At 59.6% G+C, this 18,288-nt stretch overlaps 1 protein-coding gene across 2 annotated transcripts in view; it reads right to left on the bottom strand.

The window, feature by feature from the left end:
- PRDM15 (PR/SET domain 15) overlaps positions 1–18,288 on the bottom strand; it is a 64,816-nt gene that overhangs the window by 15,858 nt on the left and 30,670 nt on the right. For both annotated transcript variants that reach the window (XM_072807052.1, XM_072807053.1), the window contains exons 6-18: positions 17,918–18,019; positions 16,337–16,561; positions 14,427–14,556; positions 12,457–12,638; positions 12,230–12,324; positions 11,789–11,876; positions 8,964–9,131; positions 6,226–6,320; positions 4,139–4,270; positions 2,395–2,529; positions 1,629–1,792; positions 656–735; positions 281–400 (exon numbers count right to left, since the gene is read on the bottom strand). In XM_072807052.1, coding sequence (XP_072663153.1) covers positions 281–400; positions 656–735; positions 1,629–1,792; positions 2,395–2,529; positions 4,139–4,270; positions 6,226–6,320; positions 8,964–9,131; positions 11,789–11,876; positions 12,230–12,324; positions 12,457–12,638; positions 14,427–14,556; positions 16,337–16,561; positions 17,918–18,019 — 1,716 coding nt within the window. The remainder of the gene's footprint in view (positions 1–280; positions 401–655; positions 736–1,628; positions 1,793–2,394; positions 2,530–4,138; positions 4,271–6,225; positions 6,321–8,963; positions 9,132–11,788; positions 11,877–12,229; positions 12,325–12,456; positions 12,639–14,426; positions 14,557–16,336; positions 16,562–17,917; positions 18,020–18,288) is intronic.

The following is an 18,288-nucleotide window of genomic DNA, read 5'->3' on the forward strand; positions in this document are numbered from 1 at the left end:
CTATTTGGTGCTGCAAACAATGCTTGGTGGCGCGGCTTCCCCCACATTAAAAGCGATTTATTTGTGCCTTGAACGCATCATGTCCTCTGCCTTTTGGACCCAGCCTGTTCCCCTCTATCCCCTCGTTTCAGACACTCCCCTTGCACCCTGTCTGTGACACAAATGACTCGACTCTGCACCCCTGCCCCCCCCATCACCACAGGCAGGTGTTTCCAGGCTCCAACGCGCCGGCTGCACCCGCAGGTGACCACCCACACCTGCCCGGCTCCAGCCTGCGTACCTTTCCCGCACTCGGCACACAGGTACTCGCGGATGTTGTCGTGCACGCGCATGTGCTCCTTCAGCATGTCCTTCCGGGCAAAGGACTTCCCACACTGCTCACAGGCGTGACTCTTCACACCTGAACAACAAGCACGTCGGAATTTTAACCGGCGGATCCACCTCCGTGACGGAGAAGCATGGCTGGAAGCACAGCACGACGCAGCCGGCGCTCCAGCAGCCTCTGCAGCAGCAAGGTCCCCAGGACCCGGGGCCACGGGGGCAGGGGCTCAAGCTGGGATGGAAGCGGTGGCAAGGACGGAGGGGGCGAGCGTGGGTGCTGGAGCGGGAAGCACGGGGGCCCCGGGGCTGGCCCGGCCCCGACGGCAGGCACTACCTGTGTGGATGAGTTTGTGCCGTTCCAAGTTCCCGATGCTGTTGAAGATGCGCCCACAGACCTCGCACGGGTGAATGTACCTGCAGGCAGACGGCAGCCTCAGGACGGGCCCGGCCGCGGCGGAGTCCACCCTCCCTGGGCCCTTCCTCAGCAAAGGGCGGGGGGCAAAAAAGAGGCTTCGTGGAGGCAAGAGGCACAGAGATTTTCACCTCCAAGAGGCCTGAAGGGCGCCCCTCAAAATCCACAGGCTGGCGTCCCGCCTCTCGGTACCTCAGACTCTGACCGTGGTTGGAAACGGGGTCCTTACAGAGGGATTAGGTGAACGGTCAGGTCACGGGGGTGGGTGGGGCAGCGTGACTGGTGTCCTTATAAGAAGCAGAAACCAGAACCTAGGCACCCACAGCTGGAAGTCCACGTGAGGACACGGCAGGAGGCAGCCTCTACCAGCCAGGAGGGAGGCCCAGGGCACCTGCTCCCTCCAGAAGGAACCAGCCCTGCCGACCCCTCAGTCTAGGACCTCTGGCCTCCAGAACCGAGACGATACATCTCGTTGTCGGGCTGCCCTGTGGCCTGTGTTACGGCAGCCCGAGCTGGCCATGCCACCTCTACGCAGGACACCTCCCTCGCTTGCTCTTGTGCCCAGCACGGACGGCGGGCTACAGCCAGGTGCAGGGCTGGCCCCCATGCAACCTAACTACGGACGGAAAAAGGGGTCTCTGCTGGTTTTATAGGCAGGCCGAGAACCACACCGTTACTCTGTGATGCGGCCGACCTGTGCCGGGAGGCCAGGAGGGGAGGGAGGCAGGACCCCCGAAGTGCAGGATGAACAAGGCGAGCATGCTTCTCTCAGGACCCAGCCACGGGAGAGGAGAGGACTCGCCCGTCAGAGCCCCTGCCTCCCCGCAGGGGACGTGCACCCTGCTGCCGAAGCATCATGCTAGACCCTGGAGCCCCCAGCCCCAGGAGGCCTCACTTCTGCACGTTGGGGTCCGGCAGGTTCTCGCGGTGGATGACCATGTGGGCGTGGTAGGTGGCCTTCAGGGCGAAGCGCCGGTTGCAGATGCTACAGCCGTAGCCCTTCTCTTTGTGCACCTCCATGATGTGCTTCAGGTACTCCTTCCCCCGGCCAAAGGTGAGCTGCCAACAGGCACACCGTTCACACGCGGCCGGCGGGCTCCCATCCTCGAGCCGACAACGGCAGCGCTGTGCACCAGGGCACCGTGAGCGCCCGCCACCCGGGCCAGACGGAAAAGGACGCCAAAGGGCAGGGCTGGCACCCGGCCAAAGTGCATATGGGGGGCGTGCAAGAGGTGGACGCCAGCTGACCAGCCTGCATCCAGGCCCTCTCCTGCTCCCCACCCACCTGAGCATCCCGCCCTGGTCTCTCACCCACACCTGCCGGCCCTGCTGGGTGCACGACCAGGTGCTCCGATGAGCGCATAGCCGCCAACCCTTACGCACAATGCGGGACCCTCACTCAACAGGGAGTGAACCCCCTCTTTCCCTACGGCAGGGACCACTGCTCACACGGCAAGCTGCTTGAATCGTGCAGCACGGCCTCCAGCCAGGGGTCCCCCACCCGGGTTGGCCATTCGGCATCCTGCAGACCAGTCACCAGCCTGAGACAGTGGTCGTGCAAAGGGAACCACACCGCCCACCCCCTGGGCCGGCCTCCCAGGCCTCTGGGTGCGGGACGAGCCTCCCCCGACACCCCAGGCACAGAGGCGGCTGGCGAGTACCTGGCACCGCTTGCAGCTGTACTTGTGAGGCTCCGAGTCCGCGCTCGTGTCTGAGTTGTCATCGTTCTCTTCCGAGGAGATGCCGATCTTGCCGATAAACTCCTCCCTCTGGTGGTCGTCCATCAGCGCAATGTCCTGGGACGCAGGAAGTGTGGACGGGTTAGTCACGCCCCAGCAGTAAGGGGACCGGCCCACGTGGGGAAGCCAGCACCTGTCGGCCGCACGGAAGTCCCTCCCAGGTCCTGTGTCCTCCCTGCGCCCCCGGCGGCTCCCTCCAGCCCCCTCCGGCCCCCTGTGCACCCCACGGGAATCCCACCAGGCCCCCGCCTGCATCCAGACGATCCAGCAGATGCGGGGCTGGCGCCCTCGGTGGGGTGAGGGCAGGGGGCAGCCAAGCCGACCAAGCCTCTGCCCTGCGTCCCCAGGTTCAAGCCTGGGGCTGCCTGGACTTGGGAATGCCTAGTGTCCCCGGCCACGATGGCGGCGTCTGCCCCCGGGATGGGATCGGTGGTCCCCAAGGCCTCTTTCCGTGTGACCTGCTGAGGACTGCCCTACAGTTCTGAAAAAGGCTGCAAGAAACACGTCACCAGTCACGTCATGGGCTAGAAAAGCCCCAGATGAGCAGCGAGCAGGGAAGCTGCCGCGAGTCAGCGGCCAGGCGGGGGGCGGAGGAGGCCGTGCTTGGCTCTCCGTCTTAGCTGCTCCCCTGATGCCCGCAGTGGACCTGTGGCCCGCTCCCCTCGCCACTGCCCATTTCCCCGCAGAGGCCACCATGGTGCGCACCACTGCCGGCCAAGTTTCATTTTCAAACAAAACCCAGGCTTCTGAGCAGGGCCGGCAGGTTTCCTATGGACGGTGCGCTACCCTATCTGCCCTCCTGCTCCTCCTGACCAGAGGGGAGGTTTTCACAAGGGCCTACTGTCCTATTTCTTACTCAAAGTCCCTCTATTTTCCTTTAGCAAAGGAACAGCAGCACTGTCTGGAGGAGCGCTGCCTGAGCACGAGCACCTGACGGGCGCCATGCCCCGCCGGGGGGGCTGACACCGGCCAGGCCCCTCACCTCCGTTGGGTCTAGCTGAATCCCCAGGAGACTCTCCTGGCACGGCAGGTCTCAGGGACCCCAGTTCCAAGACAGAGACGTGGAGGCTCAGGCGGGTGCGGATGAGCACCCTGGGTCCCAGGGAGGTCTGAGTGCCGCCCACACCCTGGCTGAAGCTCCTGGACGCTCTCGGGCCCTTCCTCCTGCCCCAGCTTGGTCCATGCAGTTCTGCACCTGCACTGGGGGGCGCCTCCTGCACTCCTGCCTCGCCCCCCTGCCTTGGGGTCCCACCTGCCCAGCGAAACCCCAAGCCGCACCGGGGCTGGAGCTCCCAAGGAACAGTCACTGTGTGGCGGGCAGGCGGGTGTGTGTCTCCAGGGCACACGCTCACCATCTTCCTCTGGCCTTGGCACCACCTAGGATTTCCCTGTTGGCTCCCTGGACTGGCCCTTCTGCCCTTAATGTGACCCCTGAGGCCTCGGTGCGCCCCTGGCTCCCACCACCTCCTCACTGCTCTCATCAGAAGGTGCCCAGCATGGACGGATGTTCCTGCGAGCCCTGCGGCCGGGGCTGGAGATGCAGCAGGTCAGGGGACTCCCCCGATCCCGTGAGGAGCAGCCACGGGGCCAAGCAGGCAAGCATCTCCAGGTGCCGACAGCGAGGGCCGGCCACGCCGCCACGTGAGCTCGCCGGGAAGGGCGGTACCTTAAAGTGGACATGGATGTGGTCCCTGAGCACGTCCACGCGGAAGAATTTGCGGCCGCAGATCTCGCAGGTGTACTTCTTGTCGCCGTGGGTCAGTAGATGTTTGTTCATGTTGCTTCTGCAGGAGAACACCTGCGGGCAGAGGCGCGGGACCTGACAAGCTGTACCGGGCGCGAGGACACGGTACGCTGGCCCAGTCCCCGCCCGGATGGCAGGGTCACCAGCGAGCGAGCGTCTAAATGCGAACCTACGTCCTCACAGAGAACTAACTGTCCTCCCGTCTCCACTCCCAGTGGGACCCAGCTCAGGTTTATTCGCTCGCTTAAATATTTCACTAGGGTGGGGCCTTTCGAGGAGCCAGAGAATCACAGACAGAGCTGCGGGCTTCGGAAAACCAAAGAAGAGCGCCACCCTCGGTCTCTGCACCGGCTTTCATGCACAATTCACGCCCATTCCCCCGTCGCGCCGTTTCTGGTCCAGCGCGATGGGTGTGGAGGCTCAAGCAGGGCCCCGTGCTCGTCCTGCTGGGGCCGGGCTGGGATGCTGTGGCCCCGCGGCCTCTGGCATGGAGCTCAGGGGACGAGGCAGCAGCAGAGGCCACCCGCAGCCCCAGCGTCTCCGTGTAGACAGTAGTCCCGAGGGCCACGTACCCCAGACAGCAGGTCTCCTACAGCCCGACCCCACACGCTCCAGGAGGGGAACACGGGGGACGAATGAAGGGGAACGATGCACGAGGAATGGGAGGCTAACGTCTTCATGGGACATCGCTCTGCAAGATCTGCAGGTGACCCGGGGCCCGCCACCCTGACCACAGCTCTGGGTGCTGGGTGGAAGCGGGCTGCACAGGTAGGGCTGGGCCTGGCTGCCGGGGCTCACGTGAACATTCCGCCGCCCCAGCTCGCCCTCCCTCGCTAGCCTGCACAGCTCCGGGGCAGAGGGGCTCACAGGCCGTACCACCCTGCCAACCTGCCCGCTTTGTGGCTTGAAAAAGGTCAGGAAATGTCAAACAGAAACACAGATTCCCATTTTCGTTCCTGGGAAAGTCAAAAGATGCGGCACTGTTGCCATGTGGCCGCAGGCTGGGCTGTCAGGGCTGGCCACCAGCTGGCAGCCTTCACTTCTCCAGCGTCCAGACCCGGAGGAGGCTGGGGGATGGCGTGGCCCCGGGGCCCCAGCACCCCATGCTCTCGGGGAGACTGTGCGCGGCTGAGACAGCAACAGGCAACAGCACCCGAGTGCGGGCTGCCGGTCACACACCGCCCCCTTGTGGCGGCACGGAGCCCCGGGGAACCCCCTGCGGCAGGGCTGGGCATACGCGAGGGACGGGAGCCGTGGTGGTCCCGGGGACGCAAGGGATCTTTGCAAACTCCTGAGTCTGGGGATGTGAGTCTGAGGAACAAGCATCCACACTTCCGTCCAGACCAAGGCGCTTGCTCACAAAGAACGGCACCGTTTACAGGCGACCTGACGTGGCCTGGGTGGCAATGCCAGGACGGGGTCCCCAGGAGAGCTGAGGGATGGCTGCACTGCTGGATGTGGCCTGGGGGGCTCCTCCGATGGGCATGGAGGCCTAGCATCCCCGCTGGGGGTCAGCCCTCGGACGGCCCATGTCGGAGGCACCTGCCCCTGAGGATGGTGTCCCGCTTCGCTCACTCGGGGAGTGGACGTCCACTGAGCGTGCCCCAAGCGCCCGCGGCCCTGGGGCGGGTCAGTGCTCTCACTCACAAATGCCAGAGGGGAGACCAGCTCTGACGGGGCAAAGCCAAGGCCTGGGGACTCCCTGCCTGCTGGGTGCACTGGGCTCTGGCCTGCCACCAGCGGGATGCGTGTCAGGGACACTAAAGAGAAGGGCTTGGGGGGAAATCGTGCCAAAGGGAAAGCAAGCAGTGGAGGGGAGACGCTTAGCTCATTCACTGGACACGCATCTCAGCAGCACATAACACGGGCGGGCGCTGGGGCTGCCCCGAGTCCCTGCTGTCACCCTAAGGAACGTCTCCCTTGACGCCCCAGGAGGAGAGCTCTGAGCTTGCACCGCTCAGCAGGGTGGGGTTCATGCTGGGATTCCAGAAGGGAGCGCGGCGCGTTACCTTGCCGCACACGGGGCATCCCGAGGGCTCCTTCTTGTAGCGGACCAGGTTCTCGCCGCCGGTGTCCGGGTCTTCCCTCTTCACCCGCCGCACTCCTGGAATGCCCGCCCCCCCGAGCGACAGAGTGATTACACGCGGAGTACACACACGCCGGGCCCCCGCCATCCAGCAGTGGGGCCGCCTGGGTGGGGGTCGGGGGGGACAGGCTGGGCGGCCCCAGCGAACACATCGGGGACAACCCGGCACAGGACACAACCGTGCCAACCGCTGCTCCTCCGGGCTCCGGGAACGATGGGCTGTGCCTGCCCACGGGCAACAGTAACACGGTTTGCGCAACTGAAACGTGTGAAAACACGAGGGCAGCGGGGGTTTTGGACTTTTATGACGTAGAAGAGCTACGCTGAGCTAACGCGGAAGGAGGGAGTTTCATTCGATCCAAGGGCAAGATTCCTAGAGATGCCTTTTTTTTTTTTTAATTAAAAGGATACCTATGTTCACCCTTGCAAATTAAATCAGTTAATAATTAGGACCAGGGAGAAAAGCCAAAAGGCAATGAACCCCTTATGGTTTTAAGACAGAAATCTTTATAACTGGGATCCAATCAGATTTTTAGAAGCCCGCATGTAACGGGGATTCTCAATGGAAGCGAGAAATTCACGGCCACAGTCCCTTTCCGCACAGCTGACCCGCTCTGGAACATTCCCGCATCCCGCGGTGTGAATGCAGAGCAAGACCTGAGAACACCCAGCAAACCGGAGGTGAGGCCACATCCTTCTCCAAAAGGCTCCCGGGAGCACCAAACGCTCCAGAGCTGAAGCAGTGGTTTAGATTCTGCTCCAATGTGAAAGGAAAAACCACGGGACACGTTAGCTGATTCCCGCAGAAGATGATCTGACCCGGTGTCAGCTGTAAAATGTAAGATAAGGTTGTGGCGCAGCCCAGGTGCCTGTCGGTCAGGAGACTCGGACGTCCGGCAGGACTGTCAGCAGCTGGCACTTTTAGGGCTTACGGCTCTACCAGCAGGGACTGGCTCAGCCCCCCACCAGCTTAGGGGGGAAACTGAGGCACAGTGTCCTTCCTGGGGCCACGCAGTCACTGAGTGGGCCCCAGATTTGGCTGGTGAGGCCCAAGTGCACCCCTAACGGGTCACAGAGGAAAAAGTGGTGGGTTTCACGAAGCCACATGAACAACAGCCAGGTAGAAACGTGGAGTGCAGAACCTATATGGGATGGGACTCGTCGTATTCTGAAAAGGCAGGATGATGATCTGCGTACATGCGCGCTGCACGCACCACTTATACCTCGCATGCAGCTTCGCTTTCTTTTTCAACAAGGATGTCCTTTGTAATTCCTTATCAAATGATTCTTTTCGGGGCGCCTGGGAGGTTCAGTCGGTGAAGCATCTGCCTTGGGCTCAGGTCATGATCTCGGGGTCCTGGGATCAAGCTCCGCATCGGGCTCCCTGCTCAGTGGGGAGTCAGCTTCTCCCTCTCTCTCTGCCCCTCCCCCTGCTTGTGCTCTCTCTGGGTCAACTAAATAAAATATCTTTAAGAAAAATGATTCTTTTCAAACTTTTATAAAAAGGTGCTCTGGTTGGGCAGCCTGGGGAGCTCAGTGGTTTAGCGCCGCCTTCGGCCCAGGGCATGATCCTGGAGACCCGGGATCGAGTCCCATGTCGGGCTCCCTGCATGGAGCCTGCTTCTCCTTCTGCCTGCGTCTCTGCCTCTGTATCTGTGTGTGTCTCTCATGAATAAAAAAATAAAATCTTAAAAAAAAAAAAGGTGCTCTGGTTTGTAATAATCGGGATTATTACAACTGAAATGCCAATTTATTTATTTATTTTTAAGATTTTATTTATTAATGAGACACAGAGAGAGAGACAGAGACGCAGGCAGAGGGAGAAGCAGGTTCCCTGTGGGGCGCCCGATGCAGAACTCAATCCCAGGACCCTGGGGTCACGGCCTGAGCCGAAGGCAGATGCTCAGTCACTGAGCCACGAGGGTGCCCCTGAAATGCCAACTTTCAGAGGGTCTATCTGGGCCGGTTCTTTAAGAAAGCCTGGGCGGAGGCGCTCAGCACATGCCTGCAGCCCTGGCACCTCCCTGCTCCTGGTGTCTGTACCTTCTACTTCCACTCGGGGGTCGGAGCCGCTGGGAGTCTGTGCAGCACGCCCCTCCTCCCCATTTCCCCCACCCCCTCATGGCACGGCCCCCTCATCCCGCTCCGTACCTGACCCCACTGACACCCGTCTTCCTCTTGCAGCTGGCTTCCTGTCAGCCCACCACACGGACAGGGAGCTTCCCGGTACCCCCCTGCAGACGGCACGGGCCATCTGAGGCACGGCGTCTGCCCAGAACATTCCACTCTGCACACAACGCTGAAAGTATTCTCCAAACCCAATTGCATGCACTTTTTTCTCCCTACTTTCTAGTCACATCAAAGGCATTTTCTCAAGATAGCAAAAGGCTTTGAGAAAAACGTGTTCCATCCTACAGTGAGTCGGGTTTCCTTAACCCCCTCCCCACCGTGGAGCATTCAGGACGCTTCCAAGGGTTCCCGCTAGCACACGACAGTGTTCAGCCCCGCCAGTATGTCTCCATGCCTGAGCCAAACTCCATCCCAGGGTGGCATCGCCGGCACCTGCGCAGCCCCCCGTCCCCCCGTCCCCTGGCTGTCACCCCCCCGGCCCCATCGTCCCCGCGGCGGGAGCTGGTGCCCAGGGCGGCCGGCCACGCTCACCTTCCAGATGCCTCCGCTGGTGGTCCAGCATGACGTCCTTGCGGTAGAACATTTTGTTGCAGACCTCACAAGCAAACTTCTTGTCCCCGTGCTTCTTCTTGTGCTTGGAAAGGTTACTGTTGGTGGAGAAGAATCTGAAACACATCTCACATTGGAACGTCTTGTCATCTGTCCGGAGAGCAAGCAGACACACGGCAGCTTTTAGGTAAGTGACACTGAATACAGGATCGGCATCCTGGCCGTGGGAGCGGCACCCAGGCCCCGGGGAAGGCAGGGCCCGCACTGGGCCGGGCACCAGGGCACGCAGCATACAAGGTGCCCCCGGAGCCAGCCGGTCGTCAGCGTGGGGAGCGACACCAGCCCCTCTGCTGGCAGGGCCCCACCCCTGTCCCCCATGCCTCCCCACGTCTGGGGATGATTCCTTGAAAGCAGACGGGCCTGAACTATCACTGGTCTGGGCCCTCACCCTGCACCCAACCTGACTGCCGCCCCAACCCCCGGTCTCAGGAAGCTGCAGCTCCCCTCGCCCAAGGCTCCACCCCCACCTGTCACCTGTCCCTGCTCTGCCCCGCTCCTGTCCCACATGCACAAATGCCCAGGTTCTCCCACCGTCCACATTACTGTCTTGTTCTAGGTCCCTCTTTAACAGGCACCCCCCCATGCTCTCATACACACCCTCACCCTCACACCTCCACTCACACCCCACACTTCCATTCTCACACACACCTACACTCACACACACACCCATACATCACACATGCACACACCCCACATGCTCCACACTCCCACACCCCCCCACACTCACACGCCCCTTGAACATCTCATACACCCACACATGCACACCCGCACACCCTGCACACTCACACTCACACACCCCTGCTGGGCTGGTACTAAACAGCACAGGTGTGCCTCCCACCGGGCAGGTGGCCCGAGTCCCGGGGCTTCAGCCTTCTCTGTCACGAGTGCCAGCAAGTGCCTACAGAGAACCCGCTTCCACCTGTTCGCAAGGGCTCAGCCATCCGGGACCAGTCGGCCACACCATGGGTGGCCTCCCTGCTGTGGCTCACACACATTTATGTTTCAATAAAATGCAGAACTAAGAGCAAACACCTGTTACTCAGGACCGGTGGAGGGGCAGGGACCCTGGGAGAGGGGATGGTGGGTTTCGGGGGGAGCCGGGCTGCACGGGAGGCTGACAGACGCTTGGCTGGAGGGCTTGGACGTGAGCCTGTGCTGCTCTCCGGCACCACCTGGACGGCCACGGGCAGTATGAGGACCGCCTGGATGAGCCACCAGGACCGGTCCTGCCGAGCAAACCCCTGAGCAAAACCCATCAGTCCCCACATTTCAAAAAGCTTCTCCCTGTATCGTAGAAATCCTCAGTTTAACAGTCTACAGGGGACAAGTTCTTAACGTCAATGCTACGGAAAAATGTAACAGGATGCAAATGACACATGACACAGAGGAGCTCAGTTCCAGGTTTATTCTGTTTTCCACCTGAAACTTCTAACCTCGGAAATTAGAAAATGTATTTTAATTCACCGTGGCCCTGTTATTTCTATATAATGATAAGAAAACTAACGCCTGCTTTCACAGGACCATAGGCTGACGGGCAGCGGTAGCTGCTCTCTGATGTCTTTTATCACTTTGTTTCATTTGCATCCAGAGAAACTGAGGTAAGAAGACAACCGGAGTGTACCTCACCGAGCAGCCGGGGGCACAGGGTTGGCACCGGGCCGTGCACCTGCAGAACGGGGCGCCGTCCCCACTCTGGCCACGGGCACAGCCAGGGAACCAGACAGACCCTCCGCTAATGGAAATAGCAGGTGGATGTCCCCCAGATTTGAGGGAGCTCTGGGAGTGCAGAGCTCAGGACGCAGGTGGTGCAGCACACGGCCAGTTCACCTGGAAGCTTCCGAGGCCACGACTTGGTGCCAAGGTCATGGACACTGCAGGGTGGTTAGAGCTCAGAAAAAACGAGCCTCGCCTGCCACTCAGAGGAGCCCCGTTGTGGGAGCGAGGCGCAGTGAAGACAAGCCATGGCTTCAAACAGGAGCCCTCCGACCCGAACACAGACATGGGCAGCGGAGGGTTAGCTAATGCTGGTTAAGGGGTCTCTGAGAGGTGAGGGGGCAAGAACCAACACAGACGTCCACATGACGCACACACAGGACTCAACAGGACAGGAGCTGGGAACCAAGGGCCAACCTGGCAGGTCTCTAAGCCGACATGGGGCCCGGCCTCTCCGGCCAAGCTAGGGCTCCCTGCCCTGCCCCCCTGCCAGCACTCCAGCGACTCCCTGCTAGGGGGAGTGTGACCCCAACCCCGGCCCAGAGGCCCCCCGTTGGCCGCAGGCCTGCCCCAACCCACAAGGAGCTTTCTGAGACTGGTGGACAGAAGCGGGCTCAGAGCCAGACTGGTCTCTGCAGGGTGGCAGCTGCGGCCTGTCCCGGGCACCGCCAGGACAACCGCTGACGGTCAAGGGGGCCCTTCCGTGCGCGACGCAGAGCTCCCCTCCCAGGTCACCTCCCACCTTCACGGGCTTCTCACGTGGCCCTAGCACAATGCCACACCTCTGCTCCCCCTGCTTGAGGGCAGCCTCGAATGGGGGGACACAGACAGCCACCCCTGGACACTAAGAGGAAGTGAGACGGTACCCTCCCCGCACACGGAAGCTTCCCCCTGCGTGTCCTGCAGGTGACAAGTAATAGCTGCTTGGAAGTAGATCGAATGGAGGGACATGACGGTGGTGAGGAGGTCTGGTTGGAAACGCTGCAAACTCGGGGCGGCCACGGGGGCACCGACGCGGCGTGGCGTCCGCTCACCTGTCCTGCAATTGTGGAACTCCAGCGCGCTCTCGATGCGGAAGGTCTTCTCACAGGTGCCGCATCGGTACCGGTACTCACTGTCCACCTGGCGAGGGGGAGCACCGTCAGCGAAGGGCAGGAGGAGCCCCACATCCGCCTCCCCCTGTGTGTCTGCCCCTCTCCTTCGCAATTCCGGGCACAGGAGCAAGTTTTCGCTCTGGCCACTCAGTTGCCCGGGAAGAAGGCCCTGCTCAGGGCCCGCGGGGCAGACGCCAGCCCACGGGAGCCCGCTACCTCCTCCCTCCTCCCACTGCCTGTCTTCGCCCAGCCCTGCACCCACACCCTCCCCTCCTCTCCTTCCTCCTCCTCCCTCGAGACAGGGTCCTCCTTCCCAGCTGCCCATCCTGTCCGTGGCCTGTGTCCAGCCCCACGCCAGCCGAGAACCCGGGTTCCACCCACCTCGTTCCTGCTGTGCTTGTAGGAGACGTGCTGCTTCAGACTCTCCTTGCGGCTGAACAACTTGGCACATTCCTCACATTTAAAGAGCTTGTCACCTAAGAGCCAACCGATAATGAGCCGGTTCAGGGCTCGGGGCAGGTACCGGGGCTGTGCACGCCACCTCTGGACCCATCCTGGGCCAGGGCAGCCCCTCACTGGCTCCTCGGCGGGTGGGGGGGGGGACTCACCGTGTGAGCGCACGTGCCTGCTCAGGTTGCTGCTGTTCTGGAAGATCTTGCTGCAGATGCTGCACTGGTAGACTCGCCGGTGCTCCCCCAGCTGCCGGACGAGCTTCCTCCGGATGCCGTGCCGGCTCGACAGGATTAGGCTCCTCTTGAGGGTGATGGTGGTGCTCTGATGGTGCGGGAACCTGCCAGGGCAGACACACACCCGGTAAGGCAGGGGGCGGACTGCGTCGTTGGAGAGAGTTCAAGGTTACGGTCATCTGGGAAAGAGCTCCTTGCAAACCTTCCTGGCTCGGTGGGACAAAGGAGGGAGGGTACCGGGCATCATCCCCGCTTCGGGGGCACGTGCACGGGGCAAACACCTCAAACGCATGATGGCCTCGGTGTTTTCTGTGCCGCCAAGCCCCGACTGCATGGTCATGGGCCCCCAGGAAGCCTGCGGCTCAGGCTGTCCCGAGAATAACCCTGGTTGTGTTTCTCACTCGGTCTGGCCTCTGCTCTACTTTATGCTTTCTCTGACCCCAAGTTTTAAAATTTCTTCTCCCTACTGAAGGTATTTCTGACAGTAAGCCACAGAAATCCTCCGGGCAAGAAGACAGAGTAGAGTGGTCAACAGGTGGCACCACCGCCTCTGACAGCACGTCGGTCCCCGTTGTCAGGATCTGCAGGGTTCCAGGAGGAACAGGACCAGGTACATTGTGAGCAGTGTAAGGGGCACTCCAAAAAAGGGCCCCCCCAAATTAACACTAACCTATTCAACGTCAGAGCAAAGATTTACCCAAAAATGGTAACTGAAATACAAAATATTGGGGCACGTGGGTGGCTCAGTGGTTGAGCAACTGCCTTCGGCTCAGGGCGTGATCCCGGGTCCTGGGATCGAGTCCCACATCGGGCTCCCTGCATGGAGCCTGCTTCTCACTCTGCCTGTGTCTCTGTCTCTCTCTCTGTGTCTTCTAGTGAATAAATAAAATCTTTTTTAAAAAATAAAATACAAAATATTTTCCTTGTTTGCAAAAAAAAAAAAAAACAAAACATAGAGCAAGGTGTTAAATTTGCAGAAATTCAAATACAAAATTGCTTTATAATAGCAGCACTGTTCACAGTAGCCAACAGGTGGAAGCCACCCAGGTGTCCGCTGATGATTACACAAAATAGGGTCTCTCTCTCTCTCTCTATATATATATATGATGGAATAATGTCCAGCCTTAAAACAAAAGGTCAGTCCAGCAGCTGCTCCAATAGGGGTGAGGCTCGAGGACACCACGCTGAGTGACACAGCCAGGCACCAAAGGACAAATACTGTACGGCTGTAGTCATATGAGGAAGCCAGAGACCTAGCTACCTCCTAGAAGGGACCTCCGTCTTCACAGAGACAGAGACAGGGCGGGGAGTCGGGGGAGAGGGAAATGGGGAGTTAATGAGGACAGAGTTTCAATTTGGCAAGATGGAAATGCTCTGCAGATGGACGGTGGTGAAGGTCATGCAGCTACGGCAAGGTTAACGTCACAAAATCGGTCACTCAGTAGTGCTCAAGATAATAAATTTTTTTTTAAAGATTTTATTTATTTATTCATGAGAGACACACACAGAGAGAGAGGCAGAGACACAGGCAGAGGGTGAAGCAGGCTCCTCGCAGGGGGCCCGATGTGGGACTCGATCCCGGGACTCCAGGATCATGCCCTGGGTTGAGGGCAGTGCTAGACCGATGGGCCATCGGGGCTGCCCAGATAGTAAATTTTATGTGATGTGTGTTTCACTACAAAAATAAATAAATAAAAATAAAAAATTTGTCTTTAACCACTTTCACAGAGAACCTACTCCTCTGCTCCTGAGTTCCGGAACAATCCTGCTGCTCCCCAAGGATACCCAAGGCCCCGCACCAGGAGTGAGCCAGTCTCCCTGCCGGGGGCACCGTCCCGTCCGGACGGAGCAGCCGTCCACACTGGAGCCCCGAGGGCTGGGGCAGGACTTACTTTGGCACTGAACTGGCGTCGCTGGTGGTGGTGGCCAGCTTCCCCAGCACCAGCTCCATGATCCGCTCATCTGGCGCCGCGGCCACAGGCTCGTCCGGCGGGACCTCGGTAATGATCTCGGCCACTTGCTCTGTGTGAAGGGGATGTGACAGGCCGTGTCATCGCCGGGGCGGGGGACAGAACACAACCGGACCGGGAGGACACACCCAAGCACACGGCAGCCCGGCCAAAGTCGTAGGCATGGGTTGCAAGATACACACAGAAGAAAGAAGACAGACAGACCAGGGATATTTGGAATCCACACCTTTACCTGTTTAGAAAAGCAAAATGTTATCCTTAACACTGAAGTTAAAGTGTGTGACTCTTTCCTGAAACCACAGCAGTTGAAACACTATTTCGGTCCCTTTTCCTACCAGCCCAAACCAAAGCACGGTTACACGGCGGGATCTTTTCACGTACTCGATTACTCCCAACAGGGAGCTGGGAATACCAACGTTTAACATCAGACATGCCATCGTATGTTCAAAAGCAGATCATCATTCTGTATGAGAGTCAGATGCCAAATAACTGCGGTAACGGGGATCCTGGCCTGAAACATGGGAAGATAACACGAAAAACTAGGCGCTGGTTTCCACCACTTCGCCTGCTTGCTACGTGTGTTCCTAATGCAACTAATAATTAGGGAAAGAATCACTTCAGCTTTCGGTGCCCCTCGCCTCTTCTCTGCCTGGGTAGAGAGAAGTAGGGATGCGGCTCGGGGTGGGGGCTGGGAGGGGGGTTGATGTCACTTGTCCGTCTATGGGCTCTGAGCAGAACACAAACTCTTGGCCGGCTGCAGGAGAGGGTGAGGCCCAGAGTCGCCCAGTGTGTTACATGAATGCTGCTCCTCTGAGTTCCTTTTCATTCCAGAAAAGAATAAACACTCGGGAAAAGAAACAAGGGCTGTGCAGGCAGCGCAGTGCCCAGTGGCCACTAGGAAGACAGTGAGGGGACCCCGCTCTCAGGGTCCCACCTGGTCCTGATACCTGAGACCGGGGGAGGGCGCTGGCACCAGGCAGTGCTGGCAGAGGCCACACGAGGACCGAGCGGCCACAGGCCCCGCACACCCAAGACACTGGGTCACAGTCCCTCCAAACTCAACTGAGGATATGATTGCAATAGGCCCAGCCACGGCCTGGATGCAAGTGATGGGGGAGCGCACGGTGGGGCATGCGCACGGTGAACCAACGCCGCTCGCAGCAGAAGACGAACGGCCAGAAACGCAGCGTGGGGAACTCTCGCTCCACAGGCCATGAGCAAGGTGCTGGGCACGGAGAGAGGGATTCACGAGAAGCCCCAGGGTGGGCAGGACTGATGCATGCAAAGGCAGGGAGGGAAGCCTGGGGCGATGGCAGTGCTCTCTGTCCTGATGGGGTATAGGGGACACAGGGGAAAGCTGGCCAGTGAGCACATGCTGTGTACTGCCCACTGGGTCACACGGGAACTGGGCTCTACAGTGACGTAGGGGCAAAGGGGAAGGCTGGTTCCATCTCCACCTGGACACCTGGACCTTCTAGACTAGTTTTCCCACTGGTAAGGCTCCCAGCCCAGGACCACCCCCACCTGCCGGCCCCTCCCCCAGGACCACCCTCTCCACCTCCCGGCTCCTCCCCCCCAGGACCACCCTCTCTACCTGCCGGCTCCTCCCCCAGGACCACCCTCTCCACCTGCCGGCTCCTCCCCCAGGACCACCTTCTCCACCTGCCGGCTCCTCCCCCCAGGACCACCCTCTCCACCTGCCAGCCCCTTCCCCCAGGACCATCCTCTCCACCTGCCGGCCCCTTCCCCAGGGCCACCCTCTCCACCTGCCAGCTCCTCCCCCAGGACCACCCTCTCCACCTGCCGGCCCCTCCCCCAGGACCAGCCCTCACCTGCAGGCTCCTTGCCTTCTATGATATCTAGTGGCTGCTCAGGTTTTGATGCTTTGGGTTTTCTCCCTCTTCGAGGCTTTTTCTTCTGCTCTTTGGTGGCACTGACACTCTTGGGAGCCGCAGGAGGCTCCCCTCGGGGCACTTCTGGTTCCTTCTCAGGAGCTGCTTCGTGCTGGCTGGCTGGGGGAAGGCTTTTGGCTTGTTCCAAGTGGCCCAACAGGTGCTCTGCAGCAGAGGGAAGCAAATGCACAGGGACATGAGGCAGCCCGTCCGTGTGCCCACTGCCTTCCCCATTTTGTCTGTTTTTAACTTCATTTGCCAACAATGGGAGCTTCCATAGGCAAATAAACTTTATTTCCACTGCTTTTGAAAATTAAAGCACTTTTACTGCACCAAACAGGACTACTATTTCAAAAGCTAAATTAGGTGATAAAACCAGGGCTGGCTCAAAGTGCACACCGTTTTATAAAAAGTACAAGCACCTATACACGTGTCTGTGCAAGGAAAAACTGCAGAAGGGCAGGCGTCCCAACACGGCACTGCGGCTCTCTCCAGACGCTGGCACTACAACGCTCATTTTCTTCTTCATACCTACTTATATTTTCCAACATTCGTGATGAATTTATATCACAATTACTTAAAAAAATGTAGCCTCTACAAAGAAATAGTGAGAAATAGCTACCTTGTGAGAAACAATATTGTCTTTTAAAAAAAAAATACTGCACAAAGGCAAAAACCCTCTTGTTCCACTTTCAACTGAAGAAAGCCCTCCGAAGCCCCCCCAAAGGAATGATAACTACAAAGCCACAGGAGCCAGGCAGGCAGGGATGGGTACGGAGTTCAAGAGACAAGTGCCCTTCAATGAAGGCCTGCAGGGCACCAGGAAGGAGGAGGTGGGGACGACCCACAGGACAGGTGGGGAGCAACACTCAAAGGACCGACAGCACCGGTGCGCACGTTGAGGCCCAGGGCCGGTCCTCCCCATTGAGAATCTTAACCGGCCCACACAAGTACTCAGCACGAAGGGGCTGTTACTTCTTCATTTGTTGCATATTTAGGGTCATTGGGGTGGGGTAAGTGCCCTCTAGGAGCTGGATCCAGGGAGGGAAAGAAAATGCAAAAGCAAACACAGCATAATGCGCCATGTGTCCTGGGAAGGGCTTTGCAGTTCGGCCACACAGCAGAACAAGCCATCGACGAGCCCACCTGCCTGACAACACCTGGAAAGGCTGGATCAAACACAGAGCCTGGCCGCCCCCACCGCGGAGCCTAAAGAGAAAGAAGGTGCACAGCGGGAACACGTTCAAGGCCAAGTGTAAAGGCAGGAGCTGACGGAGGTCCCGGTGTAGGGCCTGGGGTGCTCACACGTGAGCAGCTCTGGGGAACACGGCTGGGGTCTACACAGCGGCCCAGGAGGGGGCTGCCCACCCAAAGTCAGGGAACATCCGGCCGACCGTGCGTCGCCACCTGTGCAAAGGGACGGCGTGGAAACGACAGCGCCGCTTGGAGCACACGCGGGAGTGCGCCCCACCCGGACTTTTCAATTGCACTTGGCAACCCCGCGTGCACGCCGGCGCTTACCATTCAAGAGCTGCAGCTCCAGGAAGGTGGCGGAACACACTTTACACACCCACTGGCTGGGCTCTGACTCCACGGCGGCGCTGCTTTCTGGGGTGCCTGCAGCTTCAAAAGAGCGTAGGAAAAGGTGATGCACAGCAGCGCGTCCCCCTGTCCCCCAAAGCCCAGCGCCCCGGGGCCGGCGCTATCAAGGCAGTAACCAGAGCTCCCCTCTCCATGTTGCTCCCGGGGCTTCCTCCAAGACACCGGGTGGGTGGGACCAAACGCATCCCCTTCCACGACTTCGAGAAAAAAAAAAAAAACACAACCCTGCAGACCAAACGGCATTCCTCAATCTCTCTCTGGTTCACATAAGAGACGGTAAACCCTGACAG

The sequence above is a fragment of the Canis lupus genome, chromosome 30, assembly GCF_048164855.1.
Source record: "Canis lupus baileyi chromosome 30, mCanLup2.hap1, whole genome shotgun sequence".
Lineage (NCBI taxonomy): Eukaryota > Metazoa > Chordata > Mammalia > Carnivora > Canidae > Canis > Canis lupus.